Source organism: Notamacropus eugenii, chromosome 4 (genome assembly GCF_028372415.1).
Source record: "Notamacropus eugenii isolate mMacEug1 chromosome 4, mMacEug1.pri_v2, whole genome shotgun sequence".
NCBI lineage: Eukaryota > Metazoa > Chordata > Mammalia > Diprotodontia > Macropodidae > Notamacropus > Notamacropus eugenii.
In genome coordinates, this window is record NC_092875.1 from 21,479,315 (window position 1) to 21,500,625 (window position 21,311).

At 43.1% G+C, this 21,311-nt stretch overlaps 2 protein-coding genes across 4 annotated transcripts in view; one reads left to right on the top strand and one right to left on the bottom strand.

The window, feature by feature from the left end:
* The window catches only part of LOC140499107 (uncharacterized), a 392,730-nt gene that overhangs the window by 154,894 nt on the left and 216,525 nt on the right, over window positions 1-21,311 (bottom strand). Inside the window, 3 exon segments of the mRNA XM_072600116.1 lie at window positions 10,458-13,403; window positions 18,328-19,516; window positions 19,518-21,274. Coding sequence (XP_072456217.1) covers window positions 10,458-13,403; window positions 18,328-19,516; window positions 19,518-21,274 — 5,892 coding nt within the window.
* The window catches only part of LOC140499108 (uncharacterized), a 264,366-nt gene that overhangs the window by 53,701 nt on the left and 189,354 nt on the right, over window positions 1-21,311 (top strand). The window lies entirely within an intron of this gene.

The window sequence follows — 21,311 nt, forward strand, 5'->3', positions numbered from 1 at the left end:
ATTCATGAGCCACAAGTAACATAGTCATTTCTCAATCAAGGGGCATCTACTTTGTTTGTAGTTCACAAAAAGTCCTGCTATAAATACTGTAGTGTATATGGGGCCTTACTTTCTATCTGTGTGCCAGGCAATGTGCTAAATAAATCCGGGAGATTCTAATAAAAGCAGAAACACAGTCCCTGCCTTTCAAAAGTCCATATTCTACTAAGCGAGATAACCTGAGAATAACTATGTACTTATCACAATGAAAATAAAAGTAACACCTGAAGAAGATACTGGGATAAGGGGAAGGGAAAGGAATTTATTTATAAAGCACCTACTATGTGCCAAGTACTGTGCATTGTTCGAATGCAAAATGTACGCTTGCCAAAAAGACTGTTTTATGGAGAACTCACATGGGGCAGGCGATCACATGGTGGTCAGAAGAAACGATACAAGGGCACTCTCAAGGTCTCTCTCAAGAAATTTGAATTTGAAAGGGTACTATACTCTATGAGCAAAGCAGAATTGAAATAGCACAAACAAATGGGCAAATTTGGAGTACCCATCCTAAATATTCACATGGACTATGGTAGAGCGTTCTGACCTTGTATTGTTCTGATCAGCCACAGTCAGAGCCACTGAAACTTCATTTTATCGTGATGATGTCATTTTGGTCCTCTTTGAGAACAAAGGACAACAACCAACCAACCAACCAACTGTGCTAGACACCAAATATTATCTCATTTGATCCTCACAATGACAGAGAAAAAAGGTGCTATCATTATCCCCTTTTTTACAGTTGGAAAAACTGGGGCAAACAAGGTTAAGTGACTTGCCCAAGGTCACACAGTTAGTAAGTGTTTGAGGTTAAATTTGAAGTCAGGTCTTCCAGATTTGAGGTCCAGCTGCTACTAGGGGTAGAGGAGGGAAGCTGGGATTTGAACTGAGACTTTGAGGAGTCCAAGGAAGCTAGAAGGCAGGGAGGAGTAGGGAACACTCCAGGTGTGTGGGACAAAAAATGAAAAGGCAGCAATTAGGAGATGGACTGTCTGGTTCAAGGAACAGTGAGAAGACCAGTATCCCTGGACCACAGGGCACGGAGGGGAGTAAAGGTAAGAAGGCTGGAAAGGTAGGAAGGGGCCAGGTGGTGAAGAGTTTTAAAAGCCAAACAAAGGATTTTCTATTTGATCCTGGTGGTTCTCAAGAGCCATTGGAGATTAGCGAACAAGACAGGAAGGCAGTCAGATCTTTGTTTTAGGGACTTCCCTTTGGCAGCTGTGTGGAGGCTGGATTTGAGTAAAAAGAAACTCGAGATGGGGAAAGAAGCCACAAGGGAAGGAAATGTAGCCATGGTGAGATGACAGGCTGCACCAGAGTGTTGGCTGTGGAAGATGAGAGGAAGGGACAGACAGGAGAAATGTTCTGGAAGCAGACACTCACAGACTTGATGACAGATTGAGTACGTGGGCTGAGTGTGAATGAGGAGTTGCTGATGACACCAAGTTTGTAAGAAATCGTGATTCCTTTCACAGTCACAGGAAAATTGGGAAGAACTGGGAGGGATTGGGGGTGGGGGGAATAAGGTTGAATATGTTGAGTTTGCCGTACTTCTGGGGTATCCAATTTTAGATCTTCCAAATGTAATTGACATATTAGTTAGTTTTGTGAAATTGCTTCTTTTTAAAAACCATTATCTGTTAAGAATTGGCACTCTGGGAGGGGGAATGCTTTAGGAAAATGCAGGTGATATTAAAAAAAATTGTTAAACATTTAACATTTGTTAAAATCATTGAGAAACTACCAAGTAGTGTACTAAAATGAAGCATCCGAGGGGGATGTGGGTAGGGTAGGGCCTCCCATGACTCCTACTCAGCTGCTGTAGTGGGTACTCCATCCTGGTTCCCCTAGGAATCTCCTTCTCAATGGAGTCTCTATTCCTGTCAGCCATTTCCTGTGTAGCATAATCTCATTTAATTCAATGGCTCAAAGTATTTAACTTCTTCCAAACTGATTAAAGATTTTTAAAATCACTTTATGCCTTTGATTTATTGATTTATTGACAGTCTGAGATTTTCAAAAGGCAGTTAATAAGTTGGTTAGTTTTTCTGAAGCAGGTCCCTTGGAGCTCTTAGAACTTGGTCTGACATGGAAGATGCCAAGGTTCATCCCAAGCCATCACCAGTTGTCTTAACTTTGTCCTACTACTGGACTTCAGTGACTCTGGAGAAGAGAGTGAGGCTGACAACTTTGTGATGTTCTGCCTCACTTCAATCCAATTCATGCACAAATCAAGACATCACGTTGTGGTATCATCAGTTGTCTTTGAAAACAAAGTACACATCAGATTGCATGCTGTCTTGGGGAGGAAAAAGCAGAGGGAGGGAAGGAAAAAATTAGAACTGAAAATCTTATTAAAGGGAATGTTGAAAAGTATCTTTACATGTATTTGGAAGAAATAACATACCATTAAGTGGGAAAAAATAAAGTAACCTTCATTAAAAAAACACAACAAAGGACTAACAAGAAAAACAATAGTTTTTATGAACTGCAGAATTTGCTGGTTTACTACCTTTGTACATGAGCCACTATAAAGAGAGATCAGAGAAGAAGGTGATATTTACAGGAGAAACCAAATGGTGGGTCCTCAAACCTAGCACCTGGCAACTATGAAAAGAATCAAAATTCAGTGTTGGTGAGACTATTCGGGAACAGGCAAGCATACTCATACATTGCCGGTAGAATTGAAAACTTGTACCAAAAATAATTAAAAGTAACAAACTTTGATCTTGAGGGAGTCATGGAAGAATGGACACATTCACTCATCCTTGGTGGAATCGGAGACTTGCAAAATCTTTTTGGTGAGCAAACTGATAAATATTGAGGACAATTACAGAAATAAACATACTCTCAGATCTGAAATTCTGTTGCTTGGAAGGTACCCTGAAGAATTTTATCAAAAGCAAGAAAAAATGACGTCTATTTGTTGGAAGATTTTTCATAGTCATATTATATGTAAGGACTAAAAAAAAAGGTGTGTGTGTGCAGGGGTGGGGAGGTGGGGAATGGGGGTGGTGGAAGGAAAGTAATCTAAGTATCCAACAATGAAGAGGAAAAGGTTAAATAAAATGGGGAATCTGAACCCAGTGGTATTTTATCATGTAATTAGGACAGACAAATATGAGGAATAAAAAGAAATCTAGAAAGTCCCATACAAAATAATGCAAAGCAAAAGCAGGACCAGAAAATGCAATATTCCTTAACTATAATCACGTCAGGAGAAAAGCTAATGAGAATGAGTGCATAAGCCCAAAATTCTAATGAGAACATGGAATAAATGAAGAATTCTTCTGACATTTTATGTATTGAAATTATTTTAAATGTAAATGGTTTCTACTGAGATGACGATATTTATGGGCAATGTTAAGGGTTTTTTTAAAAATAAAATCTTAAGAAAAAATAAGGGGGGGGGGGTTCCTTTAAAAGAACAGTACTATGATTAATTAAGATTATACATCTAGAGCTAGAAGGAACCGTTGAGGTCATCTTGTCTAACCTCTTTGCTTTACTGATGAGGAACCAGAAGTTCAAAATAAGATAATTTTACCTGTTCTTGGTCACACAGGCAGGAAGTGGGAGAGGCAGGATTTGAACCTGGGTCCTCTGCCTCAAGAAATAACGTTCTTTTTAGTAACACATTGCCGTATCCCAGATGCAGGGATTATTCTTTCTCATGTATAGGGACAAGACATAAGGAGCAGGCTTAGTTCAGAAAGCAGAAGAATGCTGAGCTTGGACTCATTGGTTCTGAGTTTGAGTGCTGGCTTTTCGACTGACTCCCTGTTTGATCTTGAGTAAATCAACTAATTGGGGCAGCCAGATGGCACAGTGGATAGAGCACCAGCCGTGGAGTCAGGAAGACCTGAGTTGGCCTCAGACACTTACTAGCTGTGTGACCTTGGGCAAATCACTTAATTACTGTCTGTCTCAGTTTCTTCATGTGTAAAGTGAGCTGAAGAAGGAAATGGCAAACCACTCTGGTATCTTTGCCAAGAAAACCCCTCAGAAAGAGTTAGAAATGACTGAACAATAAAGCCACTCAATATCCCCAGGCTTCTGTTTCTTCCTATGTAAAAGGAGAGAATTGGACTAGCAGATGTCTGAGACCCATTCCAACTCTAGATCCCCTGATAGAATTTGTCAACCTTTTTCTCTTTTTCCCCCACTTAATAGTATTTTTTTTCCAATTACATGAAAAGATAGTTTTCAACATTCACTTTTATAAAATTTTGAGTTGCAAATTTTTTTCTCTCTCCCTCCCTTCCCTCCTCCCTCCTCAATCCAGCATGCAATCTGATGTAGGTTATACATGTGGTTGATAATTTTTTTAAATTTAAATTTATTTATTTAAGTTTTCAACATTCATTTCCTCAAAATTTTGGGTTCCAAATTTTCTCCCCATTTCTCCCCTTCCCCCACCCCTAAATGCCAAGCATTCTAATTACCCCTATCACCAATCTGTCCTCCCTTCTAACATCCCTCCCTTCCCTTATCCCCATCTTCTCTTTTGTCTTGTAGCGCAAGATAACTTTCTATATCCCATTACCTGTATTTCTTATTTCCTAGTTGCAAGAACAATACTCAACAGTTGTTCCTAAAACTTTTGAGTTCCGACTTCTCCTCATCCCTCCCTCTGCACCCATTCCCTTTGGGAAGGCAAGTAATTCAACATAGGCCATATCCATGTAGTTTTGAAAATGACTTCCATAATAGTCGTGTTGTGTAAGATTAACTATATTTCCCTCCATCCTATCCTGCCTCCCATTTCTTCTATTCTTTCTTTTGACCTTGTCCCTCCCCAAGAGTGTTGAATTCTAATTGTTCCCTCCTCCCACTGCCCTCCCTTCCATCATCACCCCCCTACCCTGCTTATCCCTTTCTCCCCCACTATCCTGTATTGTAAGATAGGTTTTCATACCAAAATGAGTGTGCATTTTATTCCTTCCTTTAGTCAAATGTGACGAGAGTAAGCTTCATGTTTTTTCTCTCTCACCTCCCCCATTTTCCCCTCCACTGAAAAGTCTTTTACTAGCCTCTTTTATGAGAGATAATTTGCCCCACTCCGTTTCTTCCTTTCTCCTCCCAATATATTTCTCTCTCACTGCTTAATTTCATTATGTAAAGGTATGATCCCATCCTATTCAATTCACCTTGTTGTCTGTCTGTCTGTCTCTCTCTCTCTCTCTCTGTGTGTGTGTGTGTATGTGTGTGTGTGTGTGTGTGTGTATGTGTGTGCAATCCCACCAACTACCCAGATACTGAAAAAAGTTTCAAGAGTTACAAATATTGTCTTTCCCTGTAGGAATGTAAATAGTTCAGCTTTAGTAAGTCCCTTATGACTTCTCTTTGCTGTTTACCTTTTCATGCTTCTCTTCATTCTTGTGTTTGAAAGTTAACTTTTCTTTTCAGCTCTGGTTTTTTCATTAAGAATGCTTGAAAGTCCTCAATTTCATTGAAAGACCATTTTTTCCCCTGAAGTATTATACACAGTTTTGCTGGGTAGGTGATTCTTGGTTTTAGTCCTAGTTCCTTTGACTTCTGGAATATCATATCCCACACCCTTCGATCCCTTAATGTAGAAACTGCTAGATCTTGTGTTATCCTGATTGTATTTCCACATTATTTGAATTGTTTCTTTCTAGCTGCTTGCAATATTTTCTCCTTGACCTGGGAACTCTGGAATTTGGCCACAATGTTCCTAGGAGTGTCTCTTTTTGGATCTCTTACAGGAGGTGAACAGTGATTCTTTCAATATTTATTTTGCTCCCTGGTTCTAGAATCTCAGGGCAGTTTTCCTTGATAATTTCATGAAAGATGATGTCTAGGCTCTTTTTTGATCATGGCTTTCAGGTAGTCCCATAATTTTTAAATTGTCTCTCCTGGATATATTTTCGAGATCAGTTGCTTTTCCAATGAGATATTTCACGTTATCTTCCATTTTTTCATCCTTTTGGTTTTGTTTTGTGATTTCTTGGTTTCTCCTCAAGTCATTAGCCTCCATGGTTGATAAATTAAAAAAATATATTTTGATAAAGCAATTTCAATAAAATTGGTTCATTTTTGTAATCTCACGTATTTCATTTTGTGCATTTAAAAATATGGTTCTCAGAAGGTTCCACAGGCTTCACCCTACTACCAAAGGGGTTCATGATACAAGAAAGGGGTAAGAATCTCTAGTCTAGATCTATGAGCATATGAACTTGGAGACAAGCAGTTCTAGTTTCAAACTCAGCCTCTACCACTTACATGTACCACAGGCAAGTCACTCCCCTCCCCAAGCCTCAGTTTCATTTGCAAAATGGAGGTGATGATTCTTATACTGCTTACCACACCCAGAAGAGCACAGGGTAGTTGGTTAGAGAGAGAAGAGACCTTCTGGGTAATGGACTCCAAACCCAATTAAATAAGGAAATTATATATTTTGCAAACTTTCATTGACTATATAAAGGTGAGTTATTCCAGAATGTCAAGTTTGGAAGGGACCTCCGAGACCATTTAGTCTAGCTCTTACCTGAATAAGTATCCTCTCTAAAAAACCCCTGAAGGGTAAGTAATCATCCAGTTTTTGGCTGAAGACTTCCAAGAACAGGGAGCTCATTACTACTCTGTGCAGCTCATTCTACTTTGGACAGTTCCCTTATCATTAGGAAGTTCTGACATCATGCTGAAATTGACCTTTTCTAACTTCCACCCAGGCTATGCCTCTCCACTGGGGTCTGGCAGAAAAAGACTAATCCATCTTCCTCAGATACTTGAATCCAGGTCTCATATCTTTCCTGAATCTTCTTTTAGGCTAAACAGGGCCAAGTTGAGCCTTTCCCCTTCCTGAACATTCTATCATTATTATGTTATTAAATCTGAACTCTTTACATTTAGATTTTAAAAAAAGGTCTGGGTGGCACAGGATGAAGGGCTTTAGATTTGAATTCAGAGGAACTGGCACTGAATCTCAACATTGCTCCAGCTCTGCAGATGGCCTTGGGCAAGTTACTTCACCTCTTTGGGCTTCTCTTTCTTCATTTGTACAAGGGGGTTAGAATTGATGACTTTAGGTTTTAAATCTACACTGATTCTAAACTAAATAATAACAGTATTAACTTTTCAGTTCTGGGTCCCATTACGAATATGTCTAGGGACTTACAGAATGTTGTTGCCTTGTTAAAAATTGTTTTTACATGTAATTGGAAAAAATATATAAAAATTTTTTAAAAAGAAAAGTAGGATTGAGTCAGTTGCACAATTTCCATTTTCCTTGGGATCGTAACTATAAGGACAGTGAAGGGAGCTCAAAAAACCATACATGACTCAACCCTTTAATTCTAGGTACAATTCCTTAAAGTAACTCTAAAACGTTTTTCCTTCTTTTCTCAAACTAGTCTAGGAAAGGCAGCTAGGTGGTGAAGTGGATAGAGTACCAGCTCTGGAGTCAGGAGGACCTGAGTTCATATGTGGCTTCACACACTTCCTAACTGTATGACTCTGGGCAAGTCATTTCACCCTGTTTGCCTCAGTTTCCTCATCTCTAAAATGAGCTGGAGAAGGAAATGGCAAACTACTCCAGTATCCTTGCCCAAAAAACCCCAAATGGAGTCACAAAAAGTTGTACAGGGCTGAAACAGGAATAATTCTAGGAAAATGATTCTGTATTGTCCCTGGAATTGTTACCTAAAACTAGACTCTTAAAACCACTTGCAGTCTGTGTGTTGTTCATGTTATTTTTTAAAAATATACTCAAATGCTCAAAATAAAAATGATGATGATGACAATGTTGTTACCTTCTTAATCTGGGGAAGACAGTAAAAACTGGTTTGGCTGGCATGCCTCAGGATTGATGCAGGATAAGGCTTAATTGACCCAGAGACTGGGCATTGGCTCCCTCTCCTTTGTGCTACTTGTTTGTTGTGGCACAGTTAGGGTGAAGTGTCCTGGATCCCTGCCCCTTATTCCTCATTTTTATTAGTCAATTCAGAGAATACCCTCATTTCAGGGGTCTAGACTACTCTATTGCCTTGATCATGGCAGTTTCCTAATAATGCCAAGTCAGCTCTTGGTCTAAAATTCTGTATAAGTTTGAATCTTGAGTGCTGTGGGGGCTTTGGATGGGAGGACACATCTTGGTTGTATGTCAAGCCTGCCCATGGATCTGGTTACAATGGTGGAGGGGAAACCCAGCTATGTTATGTGGTATCCTATTGGTATCATGCCCTCCTGGTGTGGCAGTGTGGTTCTTCAAGAGCCCTCCCCCTGTGCTCTATATTTTGAAAAATTTTTCATAGCATTGTGGTCTGTGTTTCTATTATACATATCTGACACTTTGCATAATTTTGTCTGTCCACATTTCTTGTATTCTTCATATGCGTCCCTTTCAAGGATGCCTTAACATCCCTGGCTCAGGAGATAGAAAGGATATTAGAGACTATACCAGCCACAGGCTTTTATCCTCATTATCCTCATTTGAATCATGGATGCCTTGGGGAGTCTGGGGAAGCCTATGGTCCTCTTAGGAGAATTATTTTTTAAATAAAGGAAATAAAATATGTTTAATATGATTGAACATGTGTAGCCTATACCAGATTGCTTGCCATCTTGGGGAGTAGGAAGGAGAGGGAGAAAAAAATTTGGTACTCAAAATCTTATAGAAGTGAATGTTGAAAACTGTCTTTTACATGTAATTAGAAAAAATAAAATACTATTAAGTGGGGGAAAAACGTAGGAAATGGTTGCCAGGCCTAGAGGCCTGAGGGCTACCCGAGTCTTCTTACCTCACCTCCCGAGGTCTTCGGCTGGCCAAGCCCGATGCTTGTATGAGAGAAAGGACGTTCCATAGTCGAACAAGGGTTGAGCTTTATTCAGGGTTCTGGTTAAAAGTGCAGGGGAATTCTTCCTTAGGAGGGAGTGAAGAATCTCCCAAGGAGGCAAAGATCTTACAATAAGAGATTGGAAGTAGAAGTATAAGTGGGGAGAGAGGGGGAGGGGCGAGAAGAGAGAGGAAAAGCGGAGCCTAATGTCCTCACACGTGGCCCCTCCGCCCAAGAGCACTTTCAGGCTTTCCTGATCCTACTTAAGCTCTCCAGCCGCATAGTTTGCATCTGAATACCGTGCTGTTAGGTGTGCCCAGATCGGGGACAATCTCAAGGGCAGGGAGAGCTCTCTCCCATCACGTTTCTCACGGGAAGAGGTGGAAATACACGAGATAGCTCGGTTCACCTCGATTCCCAGTCGTTTCCTGGGGGGTCTCGTGAGAACTCTAAGATTTAGAAGTTCCCACCTTTACCCGCACGAGACTGTCCACATGGAATTGAGCTTCCATCCCCAGCAAATGGTAAGTTTGAATTAGAGGTTAGTGAAAGTAACAACGGCATTTTTTCCATTCCAAAGTTACAGACTCCTGAAAATCTATGTGCATACTACTTTGTGGAGCTAAGTTAAGAGCCTGAGATTTGTCCAAGTCTATTATTTGGCCCAGAGAATAGGTGACTTGCCCAAGATCACACACAGAGTTAGGGGCAGGTCAGCAGCCTCTTAAACTCTACTGATCTCTGGGCAGTGAAGTACAGGAGCCACTAGGTGGAAGCTAGGATGGCCCAATAAATAGGCCTCTGGGCTAGACTCTGACTCACTTCATTTCTGTCTTTCTCAGTTTTCCCATCTGTAAATGTGGTGATAAAAACAGCAACTACCTCTCAGGATTGTTGTGAAAATCAAAGGAGATATTATTTATAAAGAGGTGCCTAGCACATAGTAAGTGTTTAAGATATGTTCCTCTCTCTCCATGAATTGAATTTTTTGACTGACAAGACCTAGGATCATACCCCAACATTTTACAGACAAGGAAATTGAGGCCACAGATAAGGAAACACTGGTGCCCAAAGTAACACAGGCAAGTTAAAATGAGAGAGAGCTAAGTGTTCTGACTGGAAACCCAGGATTTTCTTACATTGTACCCTAAGAGAAGAGAGTGAAGAGGAAGAGTTGGTCACGGCCCCATGTTCGTGAGGACGAATGACCGGAAAGATGGAGAAAAAACTGAGAAGTGGAGAGGAGGGAAAGATAACGAACCCCACTGGGTCCAAGTATAAGAGAATCACTCATGAGTCAGAGACTCAGGGAGGAGAAATCGCTCTTAGGTCACAGAGCCCAGAATGTTGGAGCTCCAGCCGGACCCCTACAAACCACCTGATCCAAACTTAGCCTTTTACGGAGAAGGAAAGTAAAGCTCAGAAAACAACGCAGAGCCAGAAGCAACTGACAGCAATCTAGGGGCTCTTTTCTCTTATCTTTGATCTTATCATTTGGCCCTTTTGATTTCTCCTTAGTGTATGCTAATACGCTAATACTTTTTTTTTTTTGGTCTCCTAACTTGAGGCTGGGAACATGAGAGGTGTGTTGAACAGAAACGAATTTCAGTATATAAATACCTTATGATCCTCACTGGATTTCGTTTCCCAGTGTGGGAATTCCTTGTAGGCCACAGTGCTCTCAAGATTTTCCCCTGGGAGACTCTTCTGGGCTTTTAATGGATCTCTCCTTCGTTCTCGGGCCTCCTGCATGAGGGACAGATTCTCTCGGACTGAAGCAGGGGCTATCTGTTCTGAATCAGTACGCTTGATGTTTCCAAAATCCGAATCATAGCCTTCTCTCCTGACTTTAGTTCTTCCATGGAGAGAGGACACTTTCTCTCTTTTCCCCACAGAGTTTCGGGGAGCCCAGACTTCATCCTCAAATAAGATGGCATCACGAGCAACAGGGGAAGTCTTGGGAGGCAAGCTTACCTCTGTGTTTTTAATATCATGTAAAGGGGTGCTTGCCTCAGCCCTGTAACTCCGGCATTTCGTGTTTTGTGGCTTGTTAGCAGGTGCCACATCCATTTTCTGATCCTCAGCTGTTTTTTTCTTCCAGAGGTCAGAAGGTGACTGTTCAAAAAGTTCAGATTGGGGCATCCCCCAGAGTGGAGGGGTGAATCTGGTGCTGGGAGCTTTCTGTCTACTCAGTTCGTGAGTGGGGGACCCAGTCTTTTCTTTGCTTATTTCAGGTCCAGAGGGTATCATGGAGCTGGATTCTTCAGGCCTGGGACGTAGCTGCCCAGGGAGATTCACCAACTTTCTAAAACCCATATGATCCTGGGCTTCCTTCTGGCCCCTCCAGTCATACCTTTGGGAAAGGTTATCTGCAGTTGAACTCCTGGTACTTGGCCTTTCCCACTGAAACCCACCATGACTAGAATGTACTCTGTCCTCCTTCCAGTCCCTGGGCTCAATGCCTTTTGCGGAGTCTTCTTTGTATTCGGCCATGAGGGTATCTACGTCAAGGATACTTGACCTATAACCATCCTCAGCTTTGGTCCTGAGTGATTCACGGGCATCCCGCTGCTTCCTTCTTGTCAGGAGGTCACTGTTCTGTGACGAATACATAAAATGCTCAGAACCTCTGGAGGACCTCTTGCCTCCATCGTCTTTGGGGTCACTGGGGATGCTGACAGTTCCTGACCTTTGGCTAACTGACAAAGCATCCACATCTATCCCTCTGCCATCTGCATGTCTCGTCCTTCTCTCCCCAGGCAGCACTGGCTGGTCACTGGACCTTGGGCTCCTAGAAAAACTGAGGTTTTCCTGTTCCCTCTCTTTGGCCTGCCAAGTTTTCCTGTCAAAGTTTTCTGACAGATCTCTGCGATATGGAGGAGCTAACCTAGAGCTTGGGGATGATTCAGACCAAAAGCTGAGTTTTCTAGAATTATGGACATTGACTGGCTCATCTTTGTCTAACGAAGAGGCCTTCCTGTTTTCATAAACAGAACTGTCCATGTTATAGTCTCTTTTATCCCCAGGGATCTGATATGTCACAGCAAAACAGGTCTCCCTGGGCTCCCGAGGTGGGTCTGCCTTTGGAGCTGCATCCTTTGCATTCTGACTGGACTCCTCTGAATCTGGTCCATCTTGGGTGTGCCGACTCTTTTTGAAGGAGGCATCCCTGGGGGACAGAGAGTCAGCTCGTCTCCCATGCCTCTTGGTCGGTTCTGGGGCAAATCAGACGAATTCATCAAACTTCACATCATGAGGCAATGTCCTCCGTCGCCATCTCTCTGTGACTCTCAGATCCACACTACCTGACTTTCTGACTTTGGCTTCTGGCTCCGGGGTTGGGGACTGGCTCCATTCACTTTCTTCACCCATTATCAAAGGGTCTTTTCTCATGGACCTTGAGCCTAAGTGTTTTCTTGATCTGAGGTCAAAGGGTTCTTCTTTAGCCAAGTCCCTGCTATGAGAGCTCTCTGAATAATCACGAAACTGGCTCCTTCCTTCTCCTGGACTTCGTGAATCAAGCTTCTTCATTTCTACTGGCTGTACATTATAAGAACCTATATGGGCTGCTCTGACCACCACAGTCTCAGAGACATGGATCGGACTTTCCTTTCCCTTGGCAATGTGCCGGGGGAACAACCGAGCAGCTTTTTCATCGCCCACAATCCCGGGAGTCTTGTCTTGGTTTACCAAATAGGATCTCTCAACAATTTTATTGGGTGGCAGCGAGCTCCCACCTAACACGTCCTTGGGTTCATGGAATTCAGACTTAGGGGTAGCTGTTTCCAGCCTCTCTCGGGCTTCCCCAACCAAACTAGAAACTTGGGAGTGCCCCATTTTCATGTCCAGTCTACCCTGCTGCTTCATGCTCTGACCCTCATTCCAAGAGCCCTGCTTCTGAGAAGACCACCATTTATTAGTCCTAAGCGTCATGGCCTTCTCCTCAGGGGCAGTCACCACAGCCTTGCTGAGGACCCTTTCGCCAGTCATATGTACAATGTCATATCTTGGCTCGATTCTTTGGTGAGAAAGACTATTTCCCGTTTCCTTCACTGAGGACACATTCCATCTTTCGTCCCTGGGACGTTTTTCCAACAGGGTGGCATTAACTGGGCTTTTTGCTTCCTTCGACAGTATGCTACTCCAGGGTTTCTCGGCCCACTTTGAATTCTCAGTTCTGACATTTGCATTGTCCACCGGCCCCTTCCCTAACCACGATGTTTTCTCCGCTGCTAGGGTAGGTGACTCACCACATTTTCTGGCTGACTCACTGGAGGATGTCAAGAAGGAACGGTCAGCCACAGGGTACTTCATCACATTGGACTGAAACACAGTTGCCCAGACAGTCTGAAAGTCCCCATCATCTTCAGCCACGGCGGCTGCAGGCCGACCGGGCGCCATGGTGGAATCCTCTTTCGAGAAGAGGGAGCCGTCTGACTCGTTGCTGGCACTCAGTTTCCGCTCAGTCTGTCTGGTTTTCTCACAGGGCTTCACAGGCTTCCACTGGTTTCTCCCAGCAGATGCTCCGTTCAAGTCCGTTCTGAGCAAACTCTGCCCTTCTCTGTTCTGTGAAGAAAAAAGGGAGAAAGAAAGAAAACTCAATATGGAAGAACTCAAAAACTAAAGCAGCCTCGTGAGGCTAATTGAAGTGGCTTACAAAGGGCAGGGGGATGAAATTTCCTTCTATTTAAAGGGGGATGTCTTAAATAGAATACAGTTTGGGGTACACTCAGATCCTCTCTCTAGTCACGTACAGTAGTCCAATAACTATTCAAAGCGACAGAGCAGAAAATTTACAAAATGACCCAACTAATTTAGAAAAGGTAAAAAGACAGCCTCTTTTTACATCAACAGTCAAATGTCTGTTCATCTTTTTCTCTGTGGTTGCTTTGTTTTTACAGGTCAGGGTTCAGTCTGCAATAAAGACCCATCATGACATCACAACCTCTGAAGAGGGAGTTGGATGCAAGATGGTCATGCCAACAGTTTCTTTTAGAAAAGGACTTTAAAGAAAACATTGGGCCAGCTGGGATGTCCAAAGATACTCTGTGGAGTTCGGCAGAAAAGCCCAGAAATCAGGGAAGGATCGCATGTCCTGGAGGCAAGCTGATGATCTCGAAGGCCCTATCCCCAGCTCTATTTCAACAAGTAGAAAACTAGCCCATACTCTGGTTCAGACCCTGGGCTAGACCCTGGGCATACGGAAGACAAGAAAATGAAGCAGGCCCTGCCCTGGGGGAGATTCCGTTCTATAGGGATTCTACTACTGGTGGATATTAACTGTAGGGTCCTCCATGCTCACCCCACCCCCGAAGATGACAATTCTTCATGAGGAGCTGTGGCCAGTCCCCTGAGGCCCAAGCTTCTGGTAATGGGACTCTGGTCTTCTCTAACAAGACTGGTCATTGAACCACACACCATCCCTGTGAGAGAGGTAGGGCTTCCTGGAGCAGGGAGAATCTTAGGCTCCTGAATTAGGTTCATTTTCTCAAATGAAATGAGGCCAGTAATCCCTGTGTTTTATATTGATTTTGTTTTAAAATGGAACACTAGCTATGAATTATTATCCGTTTTTTGTGAAACATTTCCCAATTAACACTCCCTCTCAAACCAGATCACAAGCTGTTGTTGTCCACTCACTTTTCAGTCATGTCCAACTCTTCCCGACCCCATTTAGGGTTTTCTTGGCAGAGAGATTAGAGAGGTTTGCCATGTCCTTCTCCAGCTCATTTTGCAGATGAGGAAACTGAGGCAAACAGGGTGAAGTGACTTGCCCAGGATCACACAACTGAGACCACATTTGAACGAAAGGAGATGAGTCTTCCTAACTGTAGGCCCACTGTTCTATCCACTGTACCACCTAGCTGTCCCAGACTGCAAGTACCTGCTTAGCAATTTATAATCTCAAAGAGTTGCCTGAGCATTAAAAGGTTTAAGTGATTGGATAACAGGCAAGGTAGTATGTTAGAACGGAGAGCTGGTCTTACAGTACAAAAGATATGGATTCTAATATAATAAAAATGACAATTTTACCTAAATTAACTTACTTATTTGGTGTCATGCCAATCAAACTACCAGATAACTTATTTTCTAGAGCTAGAAAAAAGAATATCAGAATGCATCTGGAAGAACAAAAGGTCCAAAATATCAAGGGGAGTAATGAAAAGAAATGCTAGGGAAAGTGGCCTATCCCTACTAGATCTCAAATTGTATTATAAAGCAGCAATCATCAAAATCACTTGCTACTGGCTAAGAAATAGAGGGATAGACCAGTGGAACAGGTTAGGTATTCAAGACACAGTAGTCAATGAATATAACAGCAATCTACTGTTCGATAAACCCAAGGACCCCCGTTTCTAGGATAACAACTCACTGTTTGACAAAAACTGCTAAGAAAACTGGATAACAGTGTGGCAGAAACTGGGCATAGACCAATGCCTGACACCATATACAAGAATAAAGTCCAAATACATGATCTAGGTATAAAGATTGATACCATAAACAAATGAGGGGAGCAAGGAATAGTGTATTTGTCAGATTTATGGAGAATGGACAAATGTATGACCAAACAAGAGATAGAGAACATTATGAAGTGCAAAATGGATAATTTTAATTCCATTAAATTGAAAAGTTTCTGCACAAACAAACTCAATGCAACCAAGATTAGGAGAGAAGCAGAAAACTGAGAAAGAATTTTTGCAACTAGTGTCTGTGATAAAGGCCTCATTTCCAAATATAGGTAGAGAACTCAGTCAAATGTACAAGAATACAAGTCATTCCCCAACTGATAATTGATCAAAGGATATCAACAGGCAGTTTTCAAGAGGAAGAAATTAAAGCTATCTAAAATCATATGAAAAAATGGTCTAAATCACTATTGATTAGAGAGATGCAAATGAAAACAACTCTCAGGTACCACATCACACCTATAAGATTGGCAAACATGACAGAACAAGAAAATGATAAATGCTGGAGAGGATGTGGGAGAGCTGGAACACTAATTCATTGTTGGTGGAGCTGCGAGCGCATCCAACCATTCTGGAGAGCAATTTGGAACTATGCCCAAAGGGCTACAAAAATGTGCATACCCTGTGACCCAGCAATATCTCTACTAGGACTATATCCCCAAGAGATCAAAAAAATGGGAAAGGGTCCCACATGTACAAAAAATATTTATAGCAGCACTCTACGTAGTTGCCAAAAACTGGAAGTCAAGGGGATGTCCATCAATTGGGGAATGGCTGAATAAATTATGGTATATGAATGTAATGGAGTACTATTGTGCCATAAGAAATGATGAACAAGAAGACTTCAGAGAGGCCTGGAAGGACTTATATGACCTGATGCTGAGTGAAAGGAGTAGAACCAGGAGAACTTTGTGCACAGCAACGACCACAGTGTGCGAGAGTTTTTTCTGGTAATGATTTTGTTTTTAATAAAATTATTTTAAAATAAACATTTTGTACTTAAATAAAATAAAACTGTTTTAATAAAAGTATTTTCAATAAAAATTATTTCATTTTTAAGAAAATTATTTTAAATAAAAACATTCCATTTTTAAATAAAAATCTTGTTTTATTTTAAATAAAAATTTATTTCATTTTTTTAAACAATTTTTTAAATTTAAAAATTATGGTCTTTAAAATAAATTTTTATTTTTTTAATAATTTTTTTATTTTCTTAAATGAAAAAATTTAATAAAAATTACTTGGCATTTGTGTTCTTGGAGAGAGAAAAAGCAGCAGGAGTTGATTAAATCAGGTGTCCCCAAAGCACCCCAGCCTTTCTGCCAAATTGTGCCCAGGAGCAGTGAACATGCCCTGTGTGAGAAAGGGCAGCTCCATGTGGTCTAAGGACTTGTCAGATAAGGGAACAGCCTTCCTGTTGAAAATCCATGTTTGGGGTCCAGGAGATAGGAGCAGACACTCCAGCACCCGTGAATGGGGGCCAGAGCCGGAGGGCAGAGCAGCTCTCCCAGGTCTGAGGCCAGGGCACCCTCTGCTACAACGCTGCCTTTCTCCTGGGCCCTTCTCAGCAGCCATGCTGCTGCTCCAGTCTAGGGAAGGACTAAATGTCACATTTCCATTGGCATTCTCCCAGAAGCCCTCTCCCCACTGCTCCCAGCATAGCAATCCTGTAGACAGGCAAAAATAGTCGCTGGATGACTAAAAACAAAGCAGAACTCATGGAGGGGGGCCACGGATGGCCTTTTGCTGTGGTCAGCTGTATTCTCCAGCCAGGCTGATCTACACTAGAAGGAAACGTCAGAGATGGAGTCTGAACCCAAGTTCTTCCCACTGTCCCATAATGCCTCACTTAGGGTATAGTTCCCCAGGACAATATAAACTGTTTGAGGACAGAGACAAATGTATGACGCAGTGTTTTTCCATAACCAATGCTTTCATCAGGGTAGGGAACCTTGAGCATGGAAGCTCCCTTCGTCAACAGCAATCTTTCTGTAACTGAGTCTTACTAAGTCGTCTACAGCATCAAGAGGTCACTAAGTATGTTGAGTAGGACTTGAATCTGAGTCTTCCTGATTCCAAAACCAGACCTCGTTTATTATACTATACCTAACACACAGTAGGTGTTTAATAAGAGTCTTGTCGAATTGAAATGTGCCACCTGGACTAGGCTAAGCTAGGATGGCCCAATAAATAGGCCTCTGGGCTAGACTCTGAGTCACTTCATTTCTGTCTGTCTCAGTTTTCCCATCTGTAAATGTGGTGATAAAAACAGCAACTACCTCTCAGGATTGTTGTGAAAATCAAAGGAGATATTATTTATAAAGAGGTGCCTAGCACATAGTAAGTGTTTAACATATGTTCCTCTCTCTCCATGAATTGAATTTTTTGACTGACAAGACCTAGGATCATACCCCAACATTTTACAGACAAGGAAATTGAGGCCACAGATAAGGAAACACTGGTGCCCAAAGTAACACAGGCAAGTTAAAATGAGAGAGAGCTAAGTGTTCTGACTGGAAACCCAGGATTTTCTTACATTGTACCCTAAGAGAAGAGAGTGAGGAGGAAGAGTTGGTCACGGCCCCACGTTCGTGAGGACGAATGACCGCCGGAAAGATGGAGAAAATACTGAGAAGTGGAGAGGAGGGAAAGATAACGAACCCCACTGGGTCCAAGTATAAGAGAATCACTCATGAGTCACAGAATCAGGGAGGAGAAATCGCTCTTAGGTCACAGAGCCCAGAATGTTGGAGCTCCAGCCGGACCCCTACAAACCACCTAATCCAACCTTATCCTTTTACGGAGAAGGAAAGTAAAGCTCAGAAAACAACGCAGAGCCAGAAGCAACTGACAGCAATCTAGGGGCTCTTTTCTCTTATCTTTGATCTTATCATTTGGCCCTTTTGATTTCTCCTTAGTGTATGCTAATATGCTAATACTTTTTTTCTTTTTTTGGTCTCCTAACTTGAGGCTGGGAACATGAGAGGTGTGTTGAACAGAAACGAATTTCAGTATATAAATACCTTATGATCCTCACTGGATTTCGTTTCCCAGTGTGGGAATTCTTTGTAGGCCACAGTGCTCTCAAGATTTTCCCCTGGGAGACTCTTCTGGGCTTTTAATGGATCTCTCCTTCGTTCTTGGGCCTCCTGCATGAGGGACAGATTCTCTCGGACTGAAGCAGGGGCTATCTGTTCTGAATCAGTACGCTTGATGTTTCCAAAATCCGAATCATAGCCTTCTCTCCTGACTTTAGTTCTTCCATGGAGAGAGGACACTTTCTCTCTTTTCCCCACAGAGTTTCGGGGAGCCCAGACTTCATCCTCAAATAAGATGGCATCACGAGCAACAGGGGAAGTCTTGGGAGGCAAGCTTACCTCTGTGTTTTTAATATCATGTAAAGGGGTGCTTGCCTCAGCCCTGTAACTCCGGCATTTCGTGTTTTGTGGCTTGTTAGCAGGTGCCACATCCATTTTCTGATCCTCAGCTGTTTTTTTCTTCCAGAGGTCAGAAGGTGACTGTTCAGAAAGTTCAGATTGGGGCATCCCCCAGAGTGGAGGGGTGAATCTGGTGCTGGGAGCTTTCTGTCTACTCAGTTCGTGAGTGGGGGACCCAGTCTTTTCTTTGCTTATTTCAGGTCCAGAGGGTATCATGGAGCTGGATTCTTCAGGCCTGGGACGTAGCTGCCCAGGGAGATTCACCAGCTTTCTAAAACCCATATGATCCTGGGCTTCCTTCTGGCCCCTCCAGTCATACCTTTGGGAAAGGTTATCTGCAGTTGAACTCCTGGTACTTGGCCTTTCCCACTGAAACCCACCATGACTAGAATGTACTCTGTCCTCCTTCCAGTCCCTGGGCTCACTGCCTTTTGCGGAGTCTTCTTTGTATTCGGCCATGAGGGCATCTATGTCAAGGATACTTGACCTATAACCATCCTCAGCTTTGGTCCTGAGTGATTCAAGGGCATCCCGCTGCTTCCTTCTTGTCAGGAGGTCACTGTTCTGTGACGAATACATAAAATGCTCAGAAGCTCTGGAGGACCTCTTGCCTCCATCGTCTTTGGGGTCACTGGGGATGCTGACAGTTCCTGACCTTTGGCTAACTGACAAAGCATCCACATCTATCCCTCTGCCATCTGCATGTCTCGTCCTTCTCTCCCCAGGCAGCACTGGCTGGTCACTGGACCTTGGGCTCCTAGAAAAACTGAGGTTTTTCTTTGGCCTGCCAAGTTTTCCTGTCAAAGTTTTCTGACAGATCTCTGCGATATGGAGGAGCTAACCTAGAGCTTGGGGATGATTCAGACCAAAAGCTGAGTTTTCTAGAATTATGGACATTGACTGGCTCATCTTTGTCTAACGAAGAGGCCTTCCTGTTTTCATAAACAGAACTGTCCATGTTATAGTCTCTTTTATCCCCAGGGATCTGATATGTCACAGCAAAACAGGTCTCCCTGGGCTCCCGAGGTGGGTCTGCCTTTGGAGCTGTATCCTTTGCATTCTGAGGCACACCCCAACTGGACTCCTCTGAATCTGGTCCATCTTGGCTGTGCCGACTCTTTTTGAAGGAGGCATCCCTGGGGGACAGAGAGTCAGCTCGTCTCCCATGCCTCTTGGTCAGTTCTGGGGCAAATCAGACGAATTCATCAAACTTCACATCATGAGGCAATGTCCTCCGTCGCCATCTCTCTGTGACTCTCAGATCCACACTACCTGACTTTCTGACTTTGGCTTCTGGTTCCGGGGTTGGGGACTGGCTCCATTCACTTTCTTCACCCATTATCAAAGGGTCTTTTCTCATGGACCTTGAGCCTAAGTGTTTTCTTGATCTGAGGTCAAAGGGTTCTTCTTTAGCCAAGTCCCTGCTATGAGAGCTCTCTGAATAATCACGAAACTGGCTCCTTCCTTCTCCTGGACTTCGTGAATCAAGCTTCTTCATTTCTACTGGCTGTACATTATAAGAACCTATATGGGCTGCTCTGACCACCACAGTCTCAGAGACATGGATCGGACTTTCCTTTCCCTTGGCAATGTGCCGGGGGAACAACCGAGCAGCTTTTTCATCGCCCACAATCCCGGGAGTCTTGTCTTGGTTTACCAAATAGGATCTCTCAACAATTTTATTGGGTGGCAGCGAGCTCCCACCTAACACGTCCTTGGGTTCATGGAATTCAGACTTAGGGGTAGCTGTTTCCAGCCTCTCTCGGGCTTCCCCAACCAAACTAGAAACTTGGGAGCGTCCCATTTTCATGTCCAGTCTACCCTGCTGCTTCATGCTCTGACCCTCATTCCAAGAGCCCTGCTTCTGAGAAGACCACCGTTTATTAGTCCTAAGCGTCACGGCCTTCTCCTCAGGGGCAGTCACCACAGCCTTGCTGAGGACCCTTTCGCCAGTCATATGTACAATGTCATATCTTGGCTCGATTCTTTGGTGAGAAAGACTATTTCCCGTTTCCTTCACCGAGGACACATTCCATCTTTCGTCCCTGGGACGTTTTTCCAACAGGGTGGCATTAACTGGGCTTTTTGCTTCCTTCGACAGTATGCTACTCCAGGGTTTCTTGGCCCACTTTGAATTCTCAGTTCTGACATTTGCATTGTCCACCGGCCCCTTCCCTAACCACGATGTTTTCTCCGCTGCTAGGGTAGGTGACTCACCACATTTTCTGGCTGACTCACTGGAGGATGTCAAGAAGGAACGGTCAGCCACAGGGTACTTCATCACATTGGACTGAAACACAGTTGCCCAGACAGTCTGAAAGTCCCCATCATCTTCAGCCATGGCGGCTGCAGGACGACAGGGTGCCATGGTGGAATCCTCTTTCGAGAAGAGGGAGCCGTCTGACTCGTTGCTGGCACTCAGTTTCCGCTCAGTCTGTCTGGTTTTCTCACAGGGCTTCACAGGCTTCCACTGGTTTCTCCCAGCAGATGCTCCGTTCAAGTCCGTTCTGAGCAAACTCTGCCCTTCTCTGTTCTGTGAAGAAAAAAGGGAGAAGAAAAGAAAACTCAAT